At 51.8% G+C, this 25,826-nt stretch overlaps 1 protein-coding gene across 3 annotated transcripts in view; it reads left to right on the top strand.

Annotated features, from left to right (window-relative positions):
- Nucleotides 1-7,258: 7,258 nt before the first annotated feature.
- ZC3H4 (zinc finger CCCH-type containing 4) overlaps nucleotides 7,259-25,826 on the top strand; it is a 29,414-nt gene continuing 10,846 nt past the window's right edge. The window contains exons 1-7 of one of the 3 annotated variants that reach the window (XM_038381715.2): nucleotides 7,259-7,540; nucleotides 20,409-20,634; nucleotides 21,818-21,928; nucleotides 22,757-22,979; nucleotides 24,414-24,556; nucleotides 24,711-24,807; nucleotides 24,960-25,105. In XM_038381715.2, the coding sequence (XP_038237643.1) occupies nucleotides 7,383-7,540; nucleotides 20,409-20,634; nucleotides 21,818-21,928; nucleotides 22,757-22,979; nucleotides 24,414-24,556; nucleotides 24,711-24,807; nucleotides 24,960-25,105 (1,104 nt within the window). In that variant the 5' untranslated portion in view covers nucleotides 7,259-7,382. Of the gene's footprint in view, nucleotides 7,606-8,817; nucleotides 8,973-20,408; nucleotides 20,635-21,817; nucleotides 21,929-22,756; nucleotides 22,980-24,413; nucleotides 24,557-24,710; nucleotides 24,808-24,959; nucleotides 25,106-25,826 lie in introns of those variants that run through there. The other 2 variants (XM_043501444.1, XM_043501443.1) reach the window with 2 other exon arrangements.

The following is a 25,826-nucleotide window of genomic DNA, read 5'->3' on the forward strand; positions in this document are numbered from 1 at the left end:
CGGCCCCTCCCCCGCCCTGACCCCGCCCCTCCGACTGAGCGCACGGGCCGACCCCTCCCCCGCCCTGACCCCGCCCCTCCGGCTGAGCGCACGGGCCGGCCCCTCCCCCGCCCTGACCCCGCCCCTCCGACTGAGCGCACGAGCCGGACCCTCCCCCGCCCTGACCCCGCCCCTCCGACTGAGCGCACGGGCCGACCCCTCCCCCGCCCTGACCCCGCCCCTCCGGCTGAGCGCACGGGCCGGCCCCTCCCCCGCCCTGACCCCGCCCCTCCGGCTGAGCGCACGGGCCGGCCCCTCCCCCGCCCTGACCCCGCCCCTCCGACTGAGCGCACGGGCCGGCCCCTCCCCCGCCCTGACCCCGCCCCTCCGACTGAGCGCACGGGCCGGCCCCTCCCCCGCCCTGACCCCGCCCCTCCACTGGGCGCACGGGCCGGCCCCTCCCCCGGCCATGACCCCGCCCCTCCGGCTGAGCGCACGGGCCGGCCCCTCCCCCGCCCTGACCCCGCCCCTCCGACTGAGCGCACGAGCCGGACCCTCCCCCGCCCTGACCCCGCCCCTCCGGCTGAGCGGTGGGCCGGCCCCTCCCCCCGCCCTGACCCCGCCCCTCCGACTGAGCGCACGGGCCGACCCCTCCCCCGCCCTGACCCCGCCCCTCCGGCTGAGCGCACGGGCCGGCCCCTCCCCCGCCCTGACCCCGCCCCACCCGCTGAGCGCACGGGCCGGCCCCTCCCCCGCCCTGACCCCGCCCCTCCGACTGAGCGCACGGGCCGGCCCCTCCCCCGCCCTGACCCCCGCCCCTCCACTGGGCGCACGGGCCGGCCCCTCCCCCGGCCATGACCCCGCCCCTCCGGCTGAGCGCACGGGCCGGCCCCTCTCCCGCCCTGACCCCGCCCCTCCGACTGAGCGCACGAGCCGGACCCTCCCCCGCCCTGACCCCGCCCCTCCGGCTGAGCGCTGGGCCGGCCCCTCCCCCGCCCTGACCCCGCCCCTCTGACTGAGCGCACGAGCCGGCCCCTCCCCCGCCCTGACCCCGCCCCTCCGGCTGAGCGCTGGGCCGGCCCCTCCCCCGCCCTGACCCCGCCCCTCCGACTGAGCGCACGGGCCGGCCCCTCCCCCGGCCCTGACCCCGCCCCTCCGGCTGAGCGCACGGGCCGGCCCCTCCCCCGCCCTGACCCCCCCCCGGGAGTGAGCGCACAGGGCAGCCCCCCTGCTCTGACCCCCATGGCCTATGCCCACCGCTGCCCCCATCGAAGATACCCCAGTGACTGAGCACATACAGCAGCTCCTTAAGTAACCCTTGCCCCTCATGTAAGCATGTCGCAATGGGGCAACCTTTCCCCAGGGAAACTAGCCCCCACCCGGCAATAGGAATGGAGTCCCCTTCATGTCCTGAGCTGGGGGGCAAAAGGAGGCTGGTGTCCAGTAGCACATGTCTTTCAGTGCATCAAGTACTCCAGGATGGAATCAGTCCCGTTACCCTGGCACAGGTCCAAGGACCTCCAGGCCCTGTCTGACACAGGTATCATGGCTGCCCATCATCTGCTAAACAATACCCTGCCCCAGGCTTCTGCTTGGCCTCCAGGCCTGCATACTGCCAGAGCAGCCCAGTGGAATGGGGAACCCGGGTGGTGAGCGCAGGAGGCCTGAGTGGGGTGCAGAGGAGGAAGCTCAGCAGGGGGGCACCAGGTAATGGGGTGCGGGTCAGTGACCCAGAGATGGGGGGGTGCAGAGGAGGGAGCTCAGCAGGGGGGCACCAGGTGCATGGGGGGCAGTGACCCAGAGACGGGGGGTGCAGAGGAGGGAGCTCAGCAGGGGGGCACCAGGTTCATGGATGGGGCAGTGACCCAGAGATGGGGGGTGCAGAGGAGGGAGCTCAGCAGGGGGGCACCAGGTAATGGGGTGGGGGTCAGTGACCCAGAGACGGGGGGGTGCAGAGGAGGGAGCTCAGCAGGGGGGCACCAGGTGCATGGGGGGCAGTGACCCAGAGACGGGGGGTGCAGAGGAGGGAGCTCAGCAGGGGGGCACCAGGTGCATGGATGGGGCAGTGACCCAGAGACGGGGGGTGCAGAGGAGGGAGCTCAGCAGGGGGGCACCAGGTGCATGGATGGGGCAGTGACCCAGAGACGGGGGGGTGCAGAGGAGGGAGCTCAGCAGGGGGGCACCAGGTGCATGGATGGGGCAGTGACCCAGAGACGGGGGGTGCAGAGGAGGGAGCTCAGCAGGGGGGCACCAGGTGCATGGATGGGGCAGTGACCCAGAGACGGGGGGTGCAGAGGAGGGAGCTCAGGAGGGGGGCACGAGGTGCATGGCGGGCAGTGACCCAGAGACGGGGGGGTGCAGAGGAGGGAGCTCAGCAGGGGGGACCAGGTGCATGGATGGGGCAGTGACTCAGAGATGGGGGGGTGCAGAGGAGGGAGCTCAGCAGGGGGGCACCAGGTAATGGGGTGGGGGTCAGTGACCCAGAGACAGGGGGTGCTGAGGAGGGAGCTCAGCAGGGGGGCACCAGGTAATGGGGTGGGGGTCAGTGACCCAGAGACGGGGGGTGCAGAGGAGGGAGCTCAGCAGGGGGGCACCAGGTAATGGGGTGGGGGTCAGTGACCCAGAGACGGGGGGTGCAGAGGAGGGAGCTCAGGAGGGGGGCACCAGGTAATGGGGTGGGGGTCAGTGACCCAGAGACGGGGGGTGCAGAGGAGGGAGCTCAGCAGGGGGGCACCAGGTAATGGGGTGGGGGCAGTGACCCAGAGACGGGGGGTGCAGAGGAGGGAGCTCAGCAGGGGGGCACCAGGTGCATGGGGGGCAGTGACCCAGAGACGGGGGGTGCAGAGGAGGGAGCTCAGCAGGGGGGCACCAGGTAATGGGGTGGGGGGCAGTGACCCAGAGACGGGGGGTGCAGAGGAGGGAGCTCAGCAGAGGGGCACCAGGTAATGGGGTGGGGGTCAGTGACCCAGAGACGGGGGGTGCAGAGGAGGGAGCTCAGCAGGGGGGCACCAGGTGAATGGATGGGGCAGTGACCCAGAGACGGGGGGTGCAGAGGAGGGAGCTCAGCAGGGGGGCACCAGGTGCATGGGGGGCAGTGACCCAGAGACGGGGGGTGCAGAGGAGGGAGCTCAGCAGGGGGGCACCAGGTCATGGGGTGGGGGGCAGTGACCCAGAGACGGGGGGTGCAGAGGAGGGAGCTCAGCAGGGGGGCACCAGGTAATGGGGTGGGGGCAGTGACCCAGAGACGGGGGGGTGCAGAGGAGGGAGCTCAGCAGGGGGGCACCAGGTGCATGGGGGGCAGTGACCCAGAGACGGGGGGTGCAGAGGAGGGAGCTCAGCAGGGGGGCACCAGGTGCATGGATGGGGCAGTGACCCAGAGACGGGGGGTGCAGAGGAGGGAGCTCAGCAGGGGGGCACCAGGTAATGGGGTGGGGGTCAGTGACCCAGAGACGGGGGGTGCAGAGGAGGGAGCTCAGCAGGGGGGCACCAGGTAATGGGGTGGGGGTCAGTGACCCAGAGACGGGGGGTGCAGAGGAGGGAGCTCAGCAGGGGGGCACCAGGTAATGGGGTGGGGGTCAGTGACCCAGAGACGGGGGGTGCAGAGGAGGGAGCTCAGCAGGGGGGCACCAGGTAATGGGGTGGGGGTCAGTGACCCAGAGACGGGGGGTGCAGAGGAGGGAGCTCAGCAGGGGGGCACCAGGTAATGGGGTGGGGGTCAGTGACCCAGAGACGGGGGGGTGCAGAGGAGGGAGCTCAGCAGGGGGGCACCAGGTAATGGGGTGGGGGGCAGTGACCCAGAGACGGGGGGTGCAGAGGAGGGAGCTCAGCAGGGGGGCACCAGGTAATGGGGTGGGGGTCAGTGACCCAGAGACGGGGGGTGCAGAGGAGGGAGCTCAGCAGGGGGGCACCAGGTAATGGGGTGGGGGCAGTGACCCAGAGACGGGGGGTGCAGAGGAGGGAGCTCAGCAGGGGGGCACCAGGTAATGGGGTGGGGGTCAGTGACCCAGAGACGGGGGGTGCAGAGGAGGGAGCTCAGCAGGGGGGCACCAGGTGCATGGATGGGGCAGTGACCCAGAGACGGGGGGGTGCAGAGGAGGGAGCTCAGCAGGGGGGCACCAGGTCATGGGGTGGGGGGCAGTGACCCAGAGACGGGGGGTGCAGAGGAGGGAGCTCAGCAGGGGGGCACCAGGTAATGGGGTGGGGGCAGTGACCCAGAGACGGGGGGTGCAGAGGAGGGAGCTCAGCAGGGGGGCACCAGGTAATGGGGTGGGGGTCAGTGACCCAGAGACGGGGGGGTGCAGAGGAGGGAGCTCAGCAGGGGGGCACCAGGTGCATGGGGGGCAGTGACCCAGAGACGGGGGGTGCAGAGGAGGGAGCTCAGCAGGGGGGACCAGGTAATGGGGTGGGGGGCAGTGACCCAGAGACGGGGGGTGCAGAGGAGGGAGCTCAGCAGGGGGGCACCAGGTCATGGGGTGGGGGGCAGTGACCCAGAGACGGGGGGTGCAGAGGAGGGAGCTCAGCAGGGGGGCACCAGGTGCATGGGGGGCAGTGACCCAGAGAGGGGGGGTGCAGAGGAGGGAGCTCAGCAGGGGGGCACCAGGTAATGGGGTGGGGGGCAGTGACCCAGAGACGGGGGGTGCAGAGGAGGGAGCTCAGCAGGGGGCCACCAGGTGCATGGATGGGGCAGTGACCCAGAGACGGGGGGGTGCAGAGGAGGGAGCTCAGCAGGGGGGCACCAGGTGCATGGGGGGCAGTGACCCAGAGACGGGGGGTGCAGAGGAGGGAGCTCAGCAGGGGGGCACCAGGTGCATGGGGTGGGGGTCAGTGACCCAGAGACGGGGGGTGCAGAGGAGGGAGCTCAGCAGGGGGGCACCAGGTGCATGGGGTGGGGGGCAGTGACCCAGAGACGGGGGGTGCAGAGGAGGGAGCTCAGCAGGGGGGCACCAGGTCATGGGGTGGGGGCAGTGACCCAGAGACGGGGGGTGCAGAGGAGGGAGCTCAGCAGGGGGGCACCAGGTGCATGGGGGGCAGTGACCCAGAGACGGGGGGTGCAGAGGAGGGAGCTCAGCAGGGGGGCACCAGGTGCATGGGGGGCAGTGACCCAGAGACGGGGGGTGCAGAGGAGGGAGCTCAGCAGGGGGGCACTAGGTGCATGGGGGGCAGTGACCCAGAGACGGGGGGTGCAGAGGAGGGAGCTCAGCAGGGGGGCACCAGGTCATGGGGTGGGGGGCAGTGACCCAGAGACGGGGGGTGCAGAGGAGGGAGCTCAGCAGGGGGGCACCAGGTGCATGGGGGGCAGTGACCCAGAGACGGGGGGTGCAGAGGAGGGAGCTCAGCAGGGGGGCACCAGGTCATGGGGTGGGGGCAGTGACCCAGAGACGGGGGGTGCAGAGGAGGGAGCTCAGCAGGGGGGCACTAGGTGCATGGGGGGCAGTGACCCAGAGACGGGGGGTGCAGAGGAGGGAGCTCAGCAGGGGGGCACCAGGTCATGGGTGGGGGCAGTGACCCAGAGACGGGGGGTTGCAGAGGAGGGGGCTCAGCAGGGGGGCACCAGGTCATGGGGTGGGGGGCAGTGGACCCAGAGACGGGGTGTGCAGAGGAGGGAGCTCAGCAATGGGGCACCAGTCATGGGGGGGCAGTGGCCCAAGACGGGGGGTGCAGAGAGGGACTCTCAGCAGGGGGCACCAGGTCATGTGGTGGGGGGCAGTGCCCAGAGACGGGGGTTGCAGAGGAGGAGCTCAGCAGGGGGCCCAGGTCATGGGGTGGGGGCAGTGACCCAGAGACGGGGGTTTGTGCAAGGGGGTCAGAACCCTCAGCAGGGGGGCACCAGGTAATGGGGTGGGGGGGCAGTGACCCAGAGACGGGGGGTGCAGAGGAGGGAGCTCAGCAGGGGGGCACCAGGTGCATGGGGGTCAGTGACCCAGAGACGGGGGGTGCAGAGGAGGGAGCTCAGCAGGGGGGCACCAGGTAATGGGGTGGGGGGCAGTGACCCAGAGACGGGGGGTGCAGAGGAGGGAGCTCAGCAGGGGGGCACCAGGTCATGGGGTGGGGGGCAGTGACCCAGAGACGGGGGGTGCAGAGGAGGGAGCTCAGCAGGGGGGCACCAGGTGCATGGGGGGCAGTGACCCAGAGAGGGGGGGTGCAGAGGAGGGAGCTCAGCAGGGGGGCACCAGGTCATGGGGTGGGGGGCAGTGACCCAGAGACGGGGGGGTGCAGAGGAGGGAGCTCAGCAGGGGGGCACCAGGTACATGGATGGGGCAGTGACCCAGAGACGGGGGGTGCAGAGGAGGGAGCTCAGCAGGGGGGCACCAGGTCATGGGGTGGGGGGCAGTGGCCCAGAGACGGGGGGTGCAGAGGAGGGAGCTCAGCAGGGGGGCACCAGGTCATGGGGTGGGGGGCAGTGGCCCAGAGACGGGGGGTGCAGAGGAGGGAGCTCAGCAGGGGGGCACCAGGTAATGGGGTGGGGGTCAGTGACCCAGAGACGGGGGGGTGCAGAGGAGGGAGCTCAGCAGGGGGGCACCAGGTGCATGGGGGTCAGTGACCCAGAGACGGGGGGTGCAGAGGAGGGAGCTCAGCAGGGGGGCACCAGGTGCATGGGGGGCAGTGACCCAGAGACGGGGGGTGCAGAGGAGGGAGCTCAGCAGGGGGGCACCAGGTAATGGGGTGGGGGCAGTGACCCAGAGACGGGGGGGTGCAGAGGAGGGAGCTCAGCAGGGGGGCACCAGGTGCATGGGGGGCAGTGACCCAGAGACGGGGGGTGCAGAGGAGGGAGCTCAGCAGGGGGGCACCAGGTGCATGGATGGGGCAGTGACCCAGAGACGGGGGGTGCAGAGGAGGGAGCTCAGCAGGGGGGCACCAGGTAATGGGGTGGGGGCAGTGACCCAGAGACGGGGGGTGCAGAGGAGGGAGCTCAGCAGGGGGGCACCAGGTAATGGGGTGGGGTCAGTGACCCAGAGACGGGGGGTGCAGAGGAGGGAGCTCAGCAGGGGGGCACCAGGTAATGGGGTGGGGGTCAGTGACCCAGAGACGGGGGGTGCAGAGGAGGGAGCTCAGCAGGGGGGCACCAGGTCATGGGGTGGGGGCAGTGACCCAGAGACGGGGGGCTACAGGGGAGAGCACCAGGTACCGTGGGGGTGGGGCTGAACAAGTCGCACCCCACCCCCTTGGCCCCGGCTCCCCCCGCCGCGTTCGGCCATCTCCGCCGGCGCCCGCTCAGGCTCGGCTCCTTCCGCCGCCGCTCGGCTCCCCTTCGGCAACCTCCGGCCGTTTCCGCCGGCCGCGCGGGGCGCTGGCTCGGCGCGGCTGCGTGCCCGGCGGGCGCCATTTTGTGTGCCTGGCCGCGGAGCGCGGGGCCGCGCCGAGTGAGCCCCCCCGTACAGTGACTGTGCCCCGTGTGCCCCCCCATGGCCGTGGAGAGCCCGAGTGCCCCCCCCGCCGCCGCCGCCTCCCCCCCCAGCCCGCACTCCGCCCCCCCATCTCCGTCCTGCCGCCACCACGACAGCGGCAGCTGCGGCCTCCCCCGGCCGCCGCCACAACTCCACCACCACGGCCCGGACGAAAGGTCCAGTAACCGCCTCTCCCGAGCGCCTCTGTCTGTGCGTGTGTCCGTCCGGCCCGCCGGACCAGGTTTGGGGGGGCTGGGCCGCCGCCGCGGGGGACACGGAGCCAGGGGCCCTGCGCGGGCAGCCGGCGGCGGCCGCCTGGGAGACGGGGGCAGGGCCTGAGCCGGGGGGCGCCCGGGGGGCAGGGGCCGGGGAGGGGAGAGAGCGCCTGGGGCAGGGCCCTGGGGGGAGCATCAGGGGAAGGGGCACCTTGGGGGTGGCGCCAGGAGCAGGGGGTGCCCGGGACCTGCATAGGGGGGTAAGGCCCTCTGGGGGGGAGCTGGGGCTCAGGGCCTGAGATCAGCCAGGGGCATGAACCTGGGGGGGTGTTGTATATGGGGCAGCCCTGGGGGAGCATCAGGGTTCATAGGAAAAGGGGGGAACCTGGGGGTCAGGGCCTGAGGTCAGCCAGGGGCATTAACGGGGGGGGGTGTTGTATATGGGGCAGCCCTAGGGGGAGCATCAGGGTTCATAGGAATAGGGGGGAACCTGGGGGACAGGGCTGGGAGCAGGATCCTGTGGGGGGAGCATCAGGGATTGGGGGGGTCACAGAGGAAGGGAGGAACCAACCAGAGGTGGGGGTCAGGCCAGAGATTAGCAGAGGGGTGCAGAGTTAGGGGCTGGGGGGAGGCAGCCGTAGGGAAGGAGTTATGTTCGGGGGGGTAGCTGTGGAGGCTTGGCAGGGAGCTGAGCTGCTGGCACTAGGGGGGAATGAGAGGCTCCAAAGGGGGGCTGGGGGGGCTCTTCTGGTCTTCCAGCTTTTGGAGGGGTTAAGGAAAGGCTTTGTGGACTCCTTAATGAGGACATGGACCCCATAGCCCAGCTGGGCAGTATTGGCCTCATTAATGTCCCCTTTGTTCTCAGTGGCTTCATGGACCCCTGCAGGCCACATGGGGGCTTTAGGGAGTGCAGTGTGGGCAGAAAGGCATAATGGGGTGTAACGAGGAGTGTGTAGTGGTATGGGATGTGTTGAGCCCCTTGTTTCCCCTCTCCCTACCCCCTTTATATAGAGAGACTCCCTTCCACAGCTGGAATCTCAAGTGATCCCAGTCTATCAAGGTACTGAAAGGTTTATAGTCCCTCAGGAAAATTCTCTCTCCTTTTATCCTCAGAGATGTATGTGAAGCACCATTCCCCTGCCAAAGAAACATAAGTGCAGCTGTTCCCTTTGTTAGTATTAGCACTTGCTGTCATTTGAAAAGGTAGAGCCAGAGATTATTGAATGCAGTTCACAAAAATAAACAGCTTAATCATGTACGTTTGAGAGAGAGATGCTCCCCTTCCCAACTCCCCTATGAAGGCAGTTGTGTAGTACAGAGAGCTGCTTGTATGTGTTAGTGTGCCTTCCTCTCTAAGAAGTTCTGTATTTCATGTGATGCAGGGGTTGGGGTGGTAAGTATTCTCTTTTATTGAATAATTCAATTATACGTTTTCCTTCCTTTTCCCCACCACCAAAAAAAAAAGTCTGGAGACCATCGTTTTATACATTTCATGTAAGGAATGAGTTAATACAGTATGTATACAAACCAAGCGGGATTCTGCCCCATTGTGTTGACTTGACTTCTAGATTCATGCACCCCACAGATGTGAACTAAAAAATGTCACAAAAGCACACAGTTTTCTCCAAAAATAGGTCTGCTGTGACGTTTAAACGGCACGGGTACCAGAGTGAAAGGTCATCTAGCTCAAACCCCTTGATTCCATCTAGAAACAGGATGTGGATCCATTACTTTGTTTGCAAACTTCATCCTCATTCCATTATGTTGAAAGCAGGCAGACTGTCCTGTTAAAAATATTTGGTGACCAACTCACAAGTGTGCAAAAAAAATTGTGGCAAAAGAAATCACTGTTTCCCAAATGTCATCACACATTCTCTCCCCCTGCCCCAGCTGCCTTTTACAGTGTTATAATTGATACCTGGAGAAGTTTAAGCGGGACAAGTAGTGTTGTACAGTATAAGCACATCGTTTATAGGAATCTGTTTTACAATGTCCTAGTTTCTCTTCTGCCTGTGTTTCCATGATCCCTTTGTTTATCCAACGTATTATAATGAAAAGTTCATATAAGTTTGTTCCTCACAATACTTACATGAAATAAATTAGCTCATGTATCCCCTCAGTGTACAGTATATTGCCCCCACACCTCCCCCGCTAAAAAAAACCCTCAGTCATTCCTTCTGTCCTTCATATTGAACAAAACCACACATACTGTCCTGGAGTATTCGTATTCCATCCAGTTTACGTTTTTCTTATGTGGAAAAGACAAAATTAGTTTCTTAAAAGCACGCACAAGTATATTTATGTGGAATTGCGTTGTTTCATTTCCCTCTTGTTTACTCTTTTTCCACTGCAAAAAAAAATAATTAGAAACTTGTATACATTTGTTAGAAAACGTCAATTATAAAACAGCACAAACACTCCTAAGCCATTGTCGAAGACTAGTGGAGGATTTTTGTTGCAAATGTTGGTGCATTGTGAAGGGGACTTTCACAATTGAGTAAAACTGGTGGGGGAGGAGGTGTCAAAAATGCAATTTACTTGTGTTATTCCTTTTGCTATTATTTTAGATTTATTTTATAATGGGACCTTTCTCCCTAACATCCTACCTCTGGCAGCTTACTTTTGCTATGAAGTCATAGGGATTGAAATGTCTCTTTGATCAATGGGCCAGGGTCAGAGCTGAAAAATGTTTACGTACCTGGCTAAGGTGTTTCTAGCCCTGGCAATTCATGAGGTGTGGGACCTTACAGTATGGATTTCTCCTAATTTGTTAAAGCCATATTTTTTTAAATAAAATCTTCATGTTAAACCTGTCAATTCCACAAAATTTAAATAAAAGTTAATTTTTATACCTTCATAATAGATTATTTTCCAAGCAAAATCTGAAATGCTTTTTGAGTCTTAATCTACTACTGACTGATGTCATCAGCAGTTTCTGTATCAACTGTCATTGGGAACTAGAATGGCCAAATGCAGCTGAGAAACTAGATATTTGGTGGAGGAGAATCTTTTATACTAATTTCCACTTTATTGAGGTAATGTAGTGCCACTTCTTCATGGAAATAGGAATTGTTGTAAAATCTTAAATCTGCCAAGTTTTGTGGAATTATTGAGAGATTTCACAAAATGAACATTCAAGTTTTGGAGTTTTTTTAAATGTTAGTAAATGAAGTGACACTCAATCTTTTAATGTTTTCTTCTGATTACAGTCCTGCATTTTCAGTTCTGTCATGAGCATAATCCAGCACTCAAGACTCTGACCCCAGTCATGAAAACGTGTGGGCATGGGTTTAACTTTACTGCCATGAGTAGGCCAGGCAAATCAATGGAATTGCTTTTCATAGTAAATTCAACACATGCCTAAGTGTTTGTTAATATTTTGTATTACTTGGTTACTTCCAGATAGTTTAAGGCAAAGATTTCAAGTTTTAGCAAAAAGAAAAGGAGTACTTGTGGCACCTTAGAGACTATTAGTCTCTAAGGTGCCACAAGTACTCCTTTTCTTTTTGCGAATACAGACTAACACAGCTGCTACTCTGAAACCTGTCATTATGCAAGTTTTAGCAGTTCTTGAATTAGCCACTAATAATGTCAGGTGAGAATTGAAGTGCAGATAGATGAAGCAAGATGGTATTCGGAATGATTTAGTCTTTTCATCTGAAATCCTGCTAGGACTAGAAATGAAGCATGTACCTCTTTGGAAAGTTGAAACCTTGGGTATGTGGTATTTTATTTCTCAACCACTGCTTTACAAGATACCAGCCCTTGCAAACAAAGTATTGGTCCTTTGGTCTAGCAGTACTTTATGGCACTGGTTGAGATGTGATTAAAGCTAATCCCAAACCCCAGAATAGTGTTCGTTTCAATAGCCTTGTTATACTCCTGAGTTTGTGACATCAGTTTAGTGCTGTAGCAATGTCTAGAATATCAAAACAACATTATTACTTCACTGCAGGATCTAGTAACAGGGGTGGGAAGGAGCCAACTGTCTAAACTCAAATGACTTCAGTAGTTAACAGGGGCAAAAACATGCCAAGTGAGAGCTGGATTATGTTTTAAAGCCATATGTGAAAGTTTCCCCTGGTATAAAAGTCCCTTCAAAATAGAAAAGAAAAGCAGTAGTTTGTAACTTGGTTACAAACTGAGAGGCAGTGAGCGAGACCCCAGTGCAGGAATGACATCACTGTTTTACCTTGGGTTGAGAGGAATGTCTCGTAGAACTCCCTGTGGAGAACCCACAGTTGATGTCCCAGGTTGAAGAAAGGCATTGAATGGAAGGTAGCTTGCAGAAAGGCTGAGAAACTTGGGATGGAATTTTTGCTCCAACCTGAATGGTTCTGTAGGCAACACAGTACACTGCATTCTTGAGGCCACACCAGTTTGCAAAGTGAATATTCTCCTGGTTTCTCAGTTGACCTTATTCATGCTGTTACCATCTTGAGGTGAAAGTCCAAGATGGCAACACTCTGAAGGAGCAGAGAAGAGGCAAGTTCTGGCCAGTTCCGTTTTTACTTCAGGATTGTACGTAGTCTCTCGGCGTTTTAGTGAATTAAGCAATATTTGTATCGAGGGAGGTAGGACTCCAAATACTATTGAGATAAACATGTAATTCTCTTTGAAAGGTTCCTTTGAAAATCCCATCTTTAATGTAGAGATCTCCTGTCCATCCAGGCCTTTGATGGCCTTTACAGAACTCAGGTAGTAACCTAAGACAGTGTACCACTGCCTACATTAAAAAGAGCCACAACGCACCCTAAAACAACACAAATTCCACCCTGCTGTACATACTGCAAAACCAGGAAAAAGCCATTTAAATCTTGTTCAGAAAGATGCTATGGATGCACCATGGCATGACTGGAAACTTGTTCTCAACTAGAATAGTCTCTTCCCACTCCCACATGAAGTTTTCTCCATTCCCTACATGTTCAGTTTGTTTAATGGCTTTCTTACTAGTTTTCAGCATTCATTCTTCTTTTTGCTCATTTTGTTGTGTAGTTTTTTTCCTCCCCTATGGAATGTGCTGTAAAAAAAATCAGATTATTAATAGAAAACAAAATTCATCTTAAACCCTCCTGATCATACCTTTCTTGAGGTAGAAGAAAGACATTTATCCCAAGGATAGGGAAATGTGCTATACAGTCTAACTAGGGTTTCATATATTTTGCTTAAATTCGCGCAAGATTAGAAGTTAATATTTCATGATTGTGAGATTAGATCTTGCAGACTTTTCAGTCCAGTAAATTTCCTGTTAACCTGTGTTTGTGGTTCATTTTCTAATAGAGCCACCCCTTCTATTGCTTTGAAAAGATGCATTTTTGCCACATTTTTTGCATTCTTCTATGCTGACCTCAGTTACCTTGCAGCCATTTTTCTTTGTATGTTAACGTTCAGGTTTTGTAGTCTGTGGATCCACTCCACTAAAACAGATCGCACTGTACGTGGGATTTCATGCTCAACTGCACCTGTTGTGCAAATAACTGTTGTAAAAAGGAAGGTTTTCTGCAGTAGTCTGGCAGCCCAGATATTAATCACCATCCTAACTCTCCTCCCCTGTTATCAACACTTTGGATAAAGCTGTTTTTTATAACTGTAAATAAGATACTCCCATGTTTTGTAACAGATGGGTTTATAGAGGAAATTTTTCTTTCCCTTGGGTCAGACAAACTTCCTTCTCTTCCCTTTCTAGCTTCCATAGATAGTAAAACCACTTGTTTCCATATGAAGTTGGCAGATGAGGGAGAGCATGTTATTCTGGACCAACTTTTGTAGCTGTGATGAGGAAAATAATTATAAAATCTTTAGCATAACTAGTAAATTTATCTCAGTTACGGCAGTCAGTTATGTGCAAAATGTTTTCATAATTTGTCAGTTTCATATGAGTTTTTCCTAGTTCAACCAAGTATTGTTTAGTTATATGAAATGGAACTTTGTAAATATTTAGCCCTTAATTTTTCTAAGCCATTTTGAATTATTTTTAAAAAGTACATGAATTGTTTTAATAGACACATTTGCATAGTAGAAATGCTGTTATTACATAAAACATGTTGTTGTTTCCTGTATTCACATGAAACAGAAGTTATTGTTAAAAGAAAAAAAAGAGCAAAAAAATAATATTTAGTAACTCACAAGTGCAAGATTATTCTGAGCAAAATTCTTTAACTCTCTTTTGTGCATAATATTGCATTTTGCACTTTAATCCCCAGAATCCCAATGGATGATTTAACATTCCATATGTGCGTGTATACAAACACACCTTGTGTGACTAAACACCTGTTCACCTTCAGTTCATCACAAAAAATGTCACTCAAAGTTCTGAAATAGTTTGGATAAATGTGACATTCTAATTTCTGTAATTTCTAACAATACGTGGTAGTGAAAGACCTTGAGCATACACCAAATTTCCAATTTTTATATAAAAACCATGTATTATTTTTGCTACTTATTTCTGTGATTTAAAAAATCTTTCTAAACAACTGGTGTCCCATTTTAGAAGTGATTACAATATAATGGTTAAAAAAGAAGAAAACAAAAAACTAGAAATTGTTTTCCAAAAGGTGACACTTTTCCCAGTTTTTTTCAGATTTATGCTGGTGTGAATAATATTTTTGTTTTCTCTGCTGCTGTCATATGAGAGAGTTCACCTTTATGACACCATGTCTGCTTGAGGTGGCAGCTGGTTCATAGTACTGTGTTTAAGTCATTACTATGTGACATGTGATGTCATAGATGTAGTGCTATAGATAAAGTTCAGCATTCTGTTCAGATAGCAGCGTGCTCTGTACTGGAGACGGCCCTTGATAGAAAAAGTATAAAGAGACTATAGGAAGGCCACAAGATAGGTACACACTTAGCTAAGGATTTTCCCACAGTCCGCATTCTTCTCTACAAATACGTTAACCACTTTACCAACTTGGCTTCTTTACTGTATAACCACAGTAAATGTAAATGGTGAGCTAGTTTATGAAATTGGCACAGCCTTGTCACTTTATAATCATTTTTATTCACACTTTTTAATTCATAGTTTTACTCACCCTAACTTTCAGATGCCACTATAATTTGCGAGATTTCAGATTCTGGTGTTACTTTCTATTTTGTTTGTGTGAAAACCCAAAACCAAAGTTAATGGTGAAATAATGTTAAGCCCTCTAGAGTCTTTCTGTCCAAAGACCTCAAAGCGCTTTCCCAAACACTAATGAATTAACCCTCACGTGCTCTCTCTGAGGTAGGTATTATAATCTCCATTTTACAGACTGGGAAATTGAGGTTAAGAGATTAAATAATGGGACCAGCGCTACTAAAATGAGTCAGTGGCAGAACCTGAGTTAAGGAATTCAGGAATATATGGCTCCTTGCCCCATGGTGGGTGCTACGCTGTGCCATTTCTCCCAAGATTTTGCTTGATATCTAAACATTTGTATAAAAGTGCTTTATTAGACTTTCTCTTATTCTGTTGAAGATTTGTATAATGATGAAGTGACTTGTATCACCAGAATTAGTTCTGTTTGGAGTCCTACCAGCTGTTTCACAAATTGGCTCGCAGTAGCCGCAGGCTTTTACACTTACTTCCAGATTGTCCTCTTGTTCTTCATGACATTTGTTATTCACGTATGCCATGATAGAACAGGCTGATACATTCTTTTCTCCAAAATGTACATAGGCCAGATAATTCAAAGCAGAACTGAAAAACTGTGTACTTTACGCAGCAAAAATGCCACTTGTTCTTACTGCTGGGAATTGCAATTAGGGTGATTGCAACATGATATTGATGAGAGCACTTGTTCCTGTTTAAAGCCAACAGGGAAGATAGGAAATTAAGAGCAACCTTGCAATGCCCAGTTGGCAGGTGCTTCGGGGAAGGTTATGCTGATTTAAGCAGAGCGATGCTAATGGGAGTACCTTTTTTTCCCCTTGGATAATAGCATGCATGCCAAAACATATGTTGTTGAATGAATTTACCATACCACAGCGGGCCTTTAAAATAGTGGCTCATCAGCAGTTGCCATAGGAGAATATTAATACTTTAAATAGCCTGCCCAGCTTGTTTTTTCTCACAACATAGTGTGAGGTTGGGGGGTTTTTTTGGGGTTTTTTTTTTTTTTTTGGTACTATACCCAGCTACACACTGGACACTGCTAGGTTGATGGAAGAATTCCCTCAATCTCGCTACCGCCTATTGACAAGGTGGATTTACTATGGCACTTTAGTAAGGGTCTACACTACAGTGGTACAGCTGTGCCACTGTAGCATTTCTAGTATAGATACACCCTGAATCTCTTGAAGCCCAGTCCTTTGTGGCCAGTGCACGATTGTTCCTGCTAGTTTTTTTTTTCTACATCATTCTTCCATCTGATTATAAATGTCGGAAATAATGCGGTTTCTGTTGTTTCTGGGAGACTAGTATAAAAGTTTAAACACCGTTTCTTTCCTTTGTGAAGCTGCCATTTCAAATTAGCTCCAATCCCATTTAAAATGTTGGTTCATCTTGTCCAGGATTGATTTTCCTATTTTCTGGAAGGAGTCAGATTCACCAGTGTCCTGGGTCCCTTGTGATTGCAGGGATCAGTCATGGAGGATTCTCCTGCCTGATCCTAACATATAGTGCCTTCTCAGTGCTACAGGGGAAGATGAAAACCAACTAGCCACTCCCCAGGCAAATATAATGTTAGAACTCAGGGATTCTTGCCTTCTCTCTGACTGCTCTAAAGGGACGAAAATCTTTCCTGTTATATGTACTCCTAGTTTCTCGTGTGTTTTCGATTTGTCATGTGTGCGTTAGACTTTGGAAGTGTTTCCTTGGAAATCATAACTTGCTGAGATTTGGTGATCTTAGAGGGGCTTTTGTTTTTAACTAGTAGCAAAGCGTAATTTGCTGGGGGATGGAGAAAGGGTTGTCAGGCACCAGGTATTGTACTGAGCCATTATTTTGAGATTCTGGAGTGTCTGAGGTAATTGTTGTGGGGACAAAGGGAGATGGCTAATGGAAGGGGAAATTGGAGTTATTTTACCTTTTTTTTCCTCATTGCTTTTATACATTTATTATTTGATTCTCTGTCAGAAATGTGTATAGGGTCTGAATTCACCAGATATTGTTCCAAGCACACTCATGTTGGTTTCTACCTTTGTGCCATTTGGATGTGTGGAACATGAACATGAACCCAGGATGGGCACTGTACTTTCAGTGACTAGTTGAAGTTTATTCAGCTGGTGCTTGCCTTTCGAAATTCCATGTGCTTGCAGGAACAGGTAATCCTGCAGCAAGCCTAATCTTGGATTGAACAAATCTGTTATTAATATGTTGCAAATACAAACCAAAACAGGTTTGGAATTTTGGATTAAAGTGGGAATGGATGGCTCAGGGAAATTGGCAATGGTAGGATCCAGAGTGTTTGATCTCTAAGGGGCTAGAGCTGGTTTCCATCCAATCCAAGCGGATGATGACCAAATGTTGTCTTCTAATGTCTGTTCAGCTGTCTGTGTAATGAGTTGCAGGACCCTAGTCCATTCAAAATAACTTCAGAAGTGTTAACTGCATTGCTCACTGTTTGGGAGACATTGGGGTGTGACTGAGGGCTAGCTGTCTGAGGCTCAACCCAGATAAGACTGTGGTGATGTTGGTTGGATTGGTTAGTTTACCAGAGGAGATGGCAGGGGTTATTTTTGTTCATTCAAGGTGGGCACCTTCCTGTGGTTGACGTGGTTCCTGACCTGGGGACGGCAGTGTCTAATGAGATTCCTACCTTCTGCTAGAAGAGCAGGTAGTAGCTACAGCCGCTTTGGCCTTTTTCCATCTACTGGCAGCTAGGAAGTTGTGCCTGTTCCTTTCACATGTAGACTCTGCCACTGTCATCTCTGCCTTTGAAATTAGATTCCTCCATGCACTCTACATGCGGATTCTTCTTAAATCTATTTGGAAACTGCAGCTGGTGCAGAATTTGTCGGCTTGCTTGTTAATCAGTGTTTATTTCTGTGACTACATTAGACCTGTGATGCATGATCTGCCCTAGCTGCATGTTGAATTCTGAATTGATTTTAAGATGTTGGTTTTGACTTATACAGCTGTAAATAGTCTGGGATCTCCCTGTCTAAGAGATGCCTCTGTCCCATGACACTGTCATAGCTGCAGTCAACAGAGGCATCTGAGCTGGAGTCCCATCAGAATAGGCTAGAGGGATTTGTTGGTAGAATATTTTTTATTAAGGCCCTGGGCCTTTGGAACTCGCATCCTCCCCAGGTCCCTATTAACCTACCGGTGTATTTCAGAGCCTGTCTGTTAGGGTGACCATACGTCCTGTTTGGCCAGAACAGTCCCTTTTTTAAGCCTTGTCCCAGCCGTACCAAGTTTTTTGGCAAAAGTGGGCATTTGTCCCATTTGCTTTTGCCGACTGGATCAGTTGGCAAGAGCAAACTGGACAGATGCCCACTTCTGTCAAAAAAGCAACGTGCTGTGCGGAGGAACATGCGAGGGAATGAGTGGAGATTTCAGCCCCTTGCAGGGGGGCATGGCTTGTGCAGGGGGTAGGCAGGGTTCCAGCAACCCCAGCCTCGCATGGGGGGGATGGAGGGAGGGCAGACAGGGGTACTAGCGACCCCAGCCTCATGGGGGGGCGGGGTAGGGAGGGGACTCGGGCTATCCCTGTGTGAGGGAGGGGCACTCAGGCCAGCCCGTGCTGGGGTGGGGAGAGGGCTCAGGCCAGTCCTGTGCGGTGTCCCATTTTCCCTTTGGGAAGTATGGTCACCCTACTGTCTGTCCTTCCTGGCCTTGCGGGGAGATTGGGGTTGGGCAGGGCTTGTGCTGACATGGGACTCTGGCATGGGGGTCGATTAATTGCTACTTACATGATCAGTGTGTTATTTGATTTAATTTGGTGGTATTGATTATTCTGTTCATTTATGTAATGCAGAGATTGCCAAGGTCATCCAGAGTCCTGGAGGGAGTTGGGGGGATGCCCTATTACCATTTGTAAAATCCAGATAAATCATTCCCCAAAGCCACAAACAGACCGGGCCCCTTGGTTGCAGTCTCAACAGGGAGGTTGAATGACTGAAGTCCCCTCTATCCCCAGAGCTCAGTGTCTCCTCGTGGACGGGATGAGACACATTAGCAGGGGGAAGTGTAGAGAGTGGAACTTTGCACCATCGCTGCTCTACCTGTCCTGCAGGTAAAGACATGGTTTCAGTTTCTAGGGCTGTCCATTTTAGCATATTTCAACAGCAGTGAAATTAATAGGAGATGTTTTTGTAGAGGGGCCAAAGATTAATGTCCTAAATGCTGTTTCTGTTTGAATTCTTGCCACTGAAAAGCAGTAACGCCACCATTATTGTTGTGCGTTGCTTTTAACAAAAAAGGAGGGGGGAGATCTTATAATGGGTTTTAGACTGTACGCTCGCTGGGTTAGAGACAGTGCCTTCCAAGACGTCTGCACAGCTCCGAGCTAATCTTGGGCACTTCTACCAAGTAAATAACAATGAAGACAAGGTAGAAAGATCCCTGTGAAAGCAGACATGATGATAGCTATTTGAGATCTGAAGGTTTTTGTATCTTGAGGGAGAGCATTGCCCCTATGCCCTGTACCCCATATAGAATTGCCAACAAGGGATGGGTTACAAGGGGACACTCCCTCTGAAGTTTCCCTTCACTGCAGTACTGCATGCTACTAAGGCATTTGAGGAAAGGGTTACCCTTAAATTGGTGGCATATACATCCTGTTCTCCAAACTCGGGGATAAAATTCTATCCATTCATCATACTCAAAATCATCATTTTAAATGAAGACTTGAACAATGTTAAGTATGTACTTCTTTGGTCAGAGCATAGAAGAGATGGAAAATTAGAGCAAGATTAAGAACATGAGAATTTGTAGGATTCGGGAAGGAGTGAGCAGTATAACAAGAGAATTCAAGTACTGCTTGCACCCTTACTTGATTTGTAAATTTGATTTATTTTGAGCTTGGAGAAAGCTTCACTTAACCAAACCCCAGTAATTCTTAAACTGAATGTGACTGGAAAATTCTCTGAGGACATTTCCGATCTTGATTTGTTTTACCTCATCTCATGATAACCTTAGTTATGTGTGAACCCTAATGGGGTTTAAAGATCAGGAAGCAGCAGTGCATGTGTTTCCAGATTTGTCTCACCAATCCAAAATTAAGAGATAAATTAAATTATCTTAAGGCAGCATTCTCACTTGGAAATGAGGGCTCAAACAGCTATTCTTTCCAAGCAAAAGTCCAGATAATTATAGATTAAACCAATTTTTATTGATTTATTTATTTAAATTTACACACAGATGCTTTTTAGATAAGAAGAAGTTGCCTGTTTAAAAGCCCTGGAAGAGGAGCTAGATGCGTCTTCTTCAGTACACGTTTTGTCGAATTTCATATAATAATTAGGATAGACATCAGGAATAATGGGGTTTCTGTGATAATTTGTTTTATTTTTATCTTCGTAGGACCACATGGTTTGTTGAATATTGACTTTAATTCAGAGGCTGATGGAATTTGTGATAATGTTCTCTAAGATTTGAAGCTGTAATTTGCAATCTCTGCTATCGTGTGTTGTTCAGTAGAATTATTTTATGGGCTTTCATTTTTTAAAAATGTGCGTAGATGGGAACTCAGGTCTGAGGCGTGTGTGTGTGCGGTGAGAGTGAGAGAGATTTGAATGGGCTCTATTTGTATGTTCCAGTGACACAGATGATGACAAAGTCAAATGTTACAGAGAAGGTGTTTGGGACTAGTGTCACTTTCAGATTTAGGAATCCCCAAGATGTCCAGCTGGCTTGAGTGATTTTGTCAGGAGAGAAATGCCAGCGTGGGTGTTTTCTCTGCAGGGAGGATGGGGAGCTGGAAGAAGGCGAGCTGGAGGATGATGGGGGAGAGGAGCCCCAAAATGCTTCTGAGTCACATGAAAGGGGCCGGAAAGAGAAGGGAGAGAAGCACAAAAGTGACTCGGATGAAGAAAAGGCTCATCGGCGGATGAAGCGCAAGAGGAGGAGAGAGAGAGAGAGGGAGAAAGAGAAAAGAAGAGCAAAAAAGAAAAGGAAATCCAAGCACAAAGTGAGTAAACAAACATGCTGTAGCCCTGCCAGGTATGACAACAGGGATCCCAGCTCCACTCCTCCAGGAGCACAGCGTGGTTTACCTACGTATTCAGTGATTCCAACAGCTGCGTTTACCTACTGGCCTTGTAGAGCAGGGGTTCTCACCCTTTTTCCTTCTGAGTCGTCCCCCCCTTGTAATACTGTAAAACCTCCACAGCCCATTTGTGTCACAACAACTGCTTTTCTGCATCTAAAAGTCAGGGCCAGCGTTAGGGGGTAGCAAACGGGGCAATTGCTTGGGACCCCATGCCACAGGGAGCCCCTATTAAGCTAAGCTGCTCAGGCTTTGGCTTCAGCCCAGGGGCTCAGGGCCTCGGGTTTCAGCCCCATGCAGTGGGGCTTTGGCTTTCTGCCCAGGGTCCCAGTGAGTCTGATGCTCGCCCTGCTTGACAGACCCCCTGAAACCTGCTTGTGGCCCCTCAGGGGGCCCCAGACCCCTGGTTGAGAACCACTGTTGTGGAGAACATATTAGCTATAGTATCCTAGGCAGAATCTCCCTGCCTTAGGCCTTGCCATATGGATGTAGCCCATCATTATGGCACCATGTGGGGCATTGTACCTCACCTACAAGGAAATATGAGCTTACTGTTTAAATTAGACATAACCTAGCAGGAGGTAACCAGTAAAAAAACGGTGGGGAGGTAGAAGATACCCTAGTAAGGAATCTTTCTTCTTTTTCTGTGTTTGCATATATCTATGGGTGGAATGGAAAGGAAAAACAGTTTCATCTGGTAAACTAAATCTCTTTTTTGTGAACATCTATGCTCGAAAGAAGACTAGTATATGGTAAATTAAAATATCTGGCTTGTAAAGTCAAAGATGTTTATGAGATCCTCAAGCTAACAAACGGTGTAATATGAATTGCTTTCATTAGAAACCAATTAAACAAACTGGAAACGTTCCCAATTCGGACAGAATCTACAGTGAAGTTTGAAATATACTAGAAGTCTTTTCCATCTTAAATGGTCGATTCAAGGAACGCTGTCAAGATTTTTGCAAGCCAGAATCTGAGTTACCTTACGAACTTCGTTTATGTTGTGTGTGGCAGTCCAGATGCCTGGCCACAGAGTTGGAATTCAAGCTTAGAGCGCAAGAGCAGCTGTACTAAAATCATACAATATGTTTGCCATTCTTTGCAGCGCCATGCATCTTCCAGTGAAGACTTCTCTGACTATAGCGAGGACTCTGATTTCAGCCCCAGTGAGAAGGGGCACAGAAAGTACCGGGAATACAGCCCTCCTTACCCTCTTGTAAGTACCTGCGATCAACCAGTTGTGGAAAAAGCTGCTCTCTCTTGCACTGTGTTGGAAATGTTGCAGGCTTTGCCCAAAGACCTGTCTTGCTGCATGCAGGGGCTGAAGGCCAGTCTTATGGACTCCTGGCTTTGCCTCCAGGCGCTGAGCCCCTTCCATCTTTCATTTTTTTCCATTTCTTTTAAAGATTAAATCATTACATCAGATGTCCCCTTTGGCCTTCCCTTGTCAACATGAAACAACCACTTCCCAACAAAGAGACAGGGAAGAGCAGAAAAAAATGAGCAAATAAATGCAGGTGCCGCATGCAGTTATATTGGGAACTCAGTCTGAAGCAGGTGTGGTTCTCTTTCAGAGGCCATGGACCTCTGAATCTAGAGGGGATCCTGAAGAATACTGGTGATTCCCTCTTCAAAGAGCTACCTATTCCCAAGCTTTAATCCTGTAGAGCAGTGGCTGGGAGTAGGAAGGTGACATGAGTGCACCTTTCAGTGTCTCCTAGTTCTGTCTGATGGCTCTGTTACACCCTTTCTAACCTCACTTTGTATATACAATCTTGATGAAGAGCTTGTCTGTCTCTACAGAGTTATGGAGGCCCTGGGAGAAAGCTGCCAGGGAAGGGATGAATGATAGGTATTAAATGAAAGCATGAAGGGGCTGTGGCTTTGCAGGTTTGGGGATAAAGACCGCTCTACTTCCACAATTCCTTGGCAAGTCTGGAAAGAGGGCATTCCGCAGGGACCTGCTGTGCGTCAGCCATCACCCTGCTTTTTCAAATTGATCATTGCTTAATTGTTACCCCTCCTGTCTGTCTACTTTTCTCAGTCTCACCAGCAGTATCAGTCCTCTCACAGTGCCCCCTTGCCAAAGAAGAGCTACTCCAAAATGGAGAGCAAGAATTACAGCATGTATGAGGATTACGAGAATGAGGCCTATGGCGAATACGAGGGGGATGAAGATGAAGACATGGGGAAAGAAGAGTATGACGACTTCACAAAAGAGCTGAACCAGTACCGGAGAGCTAAGGAGGGGACACATCGGGGGCGAGGTATGGCTGCCTTTGCCAACATGCTTTTCTCATCAACATGTTACAACTCTTTGCTTATTAAGGTTGATGATCAGTCACCACATAAGGCTCTGATCTTGTAGTTGGAGGCATGCAGATGGATGGCTGTGCCTGCTCTGAGCCCCTGGCGCAACAGAGCTCTGCATCTGTTGCATGGCAGGGCTGAATAACTCATTAGTGCTGCATAGTGAGACCCAGAGACATCCATTTCTTTACGTCTTTTATTCTGCGAGGGCAAAGGTCAGATCCCAGTTTTGTAGCTTTATATTTAAAGGCACGTCCTTTCTCTTATATCTAGATAGATTTAAAAATACAGGTGAAGTTAAAAAACATAACGTGTCCTTTATGTGCAAAGAAAACAAAGTCAGGATAACGCGGCAAGTCAGATTTCATCCTGCTAAAGTGTATTCAGAGTAAACTCTGAAGCATACCATGTCAGTAATCCTGCATGAAGGATGAAACTTTATGTGCGGTAATTGCCCTGCATTCACAGTGGCTACTTTAAAATGTTTACATCTTAGCCACTTTAAAAGTAATTGCTTCAGAATATTAAAAAGAATTAACCCACTTAAAACCAAATAGCACCAAGACTTATTCTATGAAAAGTCTAAAATACAGAGAACCTGCTCTTACAAGGAGGAGGCCAGTGTTTTAATGTCTTTACTAAGTGGGTGTGTAATATATACGTATATATACATTCTGTTAGAAGGATCGCTGAGTGGTAGAGGTGATAACCTGGGTCTCAGAGGATCTGAGTTCAGTTCCCTGCTCTTTTCCTTGCTCTTCCATAGACCTCTTGTGGGACCTTGGGCAGGTTACCGTGTCTCTCTGTAGCTCTGTTTTCCTGTCTGTAAAGTGGGGAGAGTAGCCCTGCCCTCCCTCATAGTGGTGTGGTGAGGATAAATACATTAGAGATTGTGATGCACTCAGATATTGTGGTAATGGGGGGCAGGTAAGTACCACAAATGGATGGATTCTGGTTACAGGTTGATAGAGCCTGAAACAGAACCATGGTACAGATATTGTACCTGACATGTACTGTCTTTGCCATATTCTTCACTATTCAAATGTGACGGGTAACCCTTACTGGAATGCCATTGACTTTCCTTTCAATTAGGTATGCACTTACATTTGTGTTCCTTAGGAAAATGACCCTATGTTGTATTAGTAGGCTTAAAAAGCCCCAGCAAACCCTCACAAACTCATTGATCTCACTAGCAGTAACTAAGAGATCGTTTGCTGTCATAAGCTGATCTGATTGTCCTCTGAAGTCCTCTGAGAGACAACCATGTTACTCCTGTGAACTGACTTGATACCTGCTCCAAAGACAGCCAGCCGTCAGGCGTGGTGCCACAGGGCTGTCGGAGCGTTCAAGTACTGCGGTAGCAGACTGACGCTTGCTTGCTCGCTCTACAGGCAGCCGAGGCCGAGGCCGAGGATACCGAGGGCGTGGAGGCAGAGGTGGAATGAGAGGGCGAGGTATGGGCCGAGGAGGCCGTGGGAGAGGGAGAGGTGAACATCCGGAAGAGGAGGAGGAAATGTATGAGGAAGAAATGGAAGTAAGGCCCATTACTGAGCTGTATCTGTGTCCCCCAGATATGGGGAGCGTTAAGCGGGAGAACATTCTTTTCTGGAATTAGAAGCGGTGGGGTGAGCATCAGTTTTGGCCCAAGAGTCCGGTGCACTGACAGCTCTGTTCTTTCTGAATTGCAGTACGGTGACAATGAAGAGCCAATGGGTGACGAGGAGTACGATGACTATTCAAAAGAGTTGAACCAGTACCGGAGGAGCAAAGAGGGCAGAGGGCGAGGTACACGACGGAGCCCAGAGCAGAGTGAATTAGATGGTGCTCGGGGGCTCTGCGCAGTCCGAAGAGTAGAGCCAGCCTGTGGTATCATAATGGTCAGGTTTTATTTGGGGGGGGGAAAGTATAAATAATGATGTTTTTTTGCTCTATTGCAGGTTTAAATCGGGGGCGTGGGCGTGGCCCCAGAGGGAGAGGAAGCAAGGGGATGGGCAGGGGAAGAGGAAGAGGCGGGAGCAGAAGTGGAATGGGGAAAGGTGGCGGAATGAACGAGGATGACGATTACTATGATGAGGACATGGGGGTAAGCAGCTCTGCCTTGTCTCCGTTGGGGTCTTGCTGCACTTGGGTCACCTGTGGAAAGGTGCCCATGGGGTTTCTCTCCAACATACCAGACAGGCTTCCCCAGAAATAATTTCACTTGCATGTATTGAACTCTGAAATATGGGACTGAAGTTGGACTTTCTGAGCCTGCCCAGGGCTCTCTGCCCGCCAGTGCTGCATACTGCCTTAGGCTCAGAGCCACAAGTTGACCTCCTTCTATCTCATTCATCATCGCTGAGAGTAAAGATCCAGACCTCGGGCTTCTGCAAACCCATTGGAGTACAGAACTTGGGAAATAATTAACAGTCCTGATGATGAGGCGCAGAGCAGAGCATACCCCAGCTCCTTTTCCCACCGGGTTTGGCTTAGCAGGGCTTCCAGGAGTAAAGCCAGTAACTATTGGTCTTGCTCAGTAAAGTGTCACTGGACCGGCACAGAGAGCGGATCTGCCAAGAGGCTGGGCTCCTTTTATCTAGCCACTTTTCTCATCCTAGCTGCACTTCAGTGGCAGGAGACTGGTGATCGGTCACATACTCCTGTGTGTGGCAGTCAAGCTTCCAAGCAGCCCAATTTTTGAACCTCGGGCATTGATTTTCTCCCTTCTTTCAAGGGGCTCCTCTGCCTGTTTTTGTCTGGGATGAGTAGTGCTCTCAGGCACTGTTTGACTGGCACCAAGTAATGCTAAAAAGAGGGAGGCATCT

This window comes from Dermochelys coriacea, chromosome 23 (genome assembly GCF_009764565.3).
Source record: "Dermochelys coriacea isolate rDerCor1 chromosome 23, rDerCor1.pri.v4, whole genome shotgun sequence".
Taxonomy (NCBI): Eukaryota; Metazoa; Chordata; order Testudines; family Dermochelyidae; genus Dermochelys; species Dermochelys coriacea.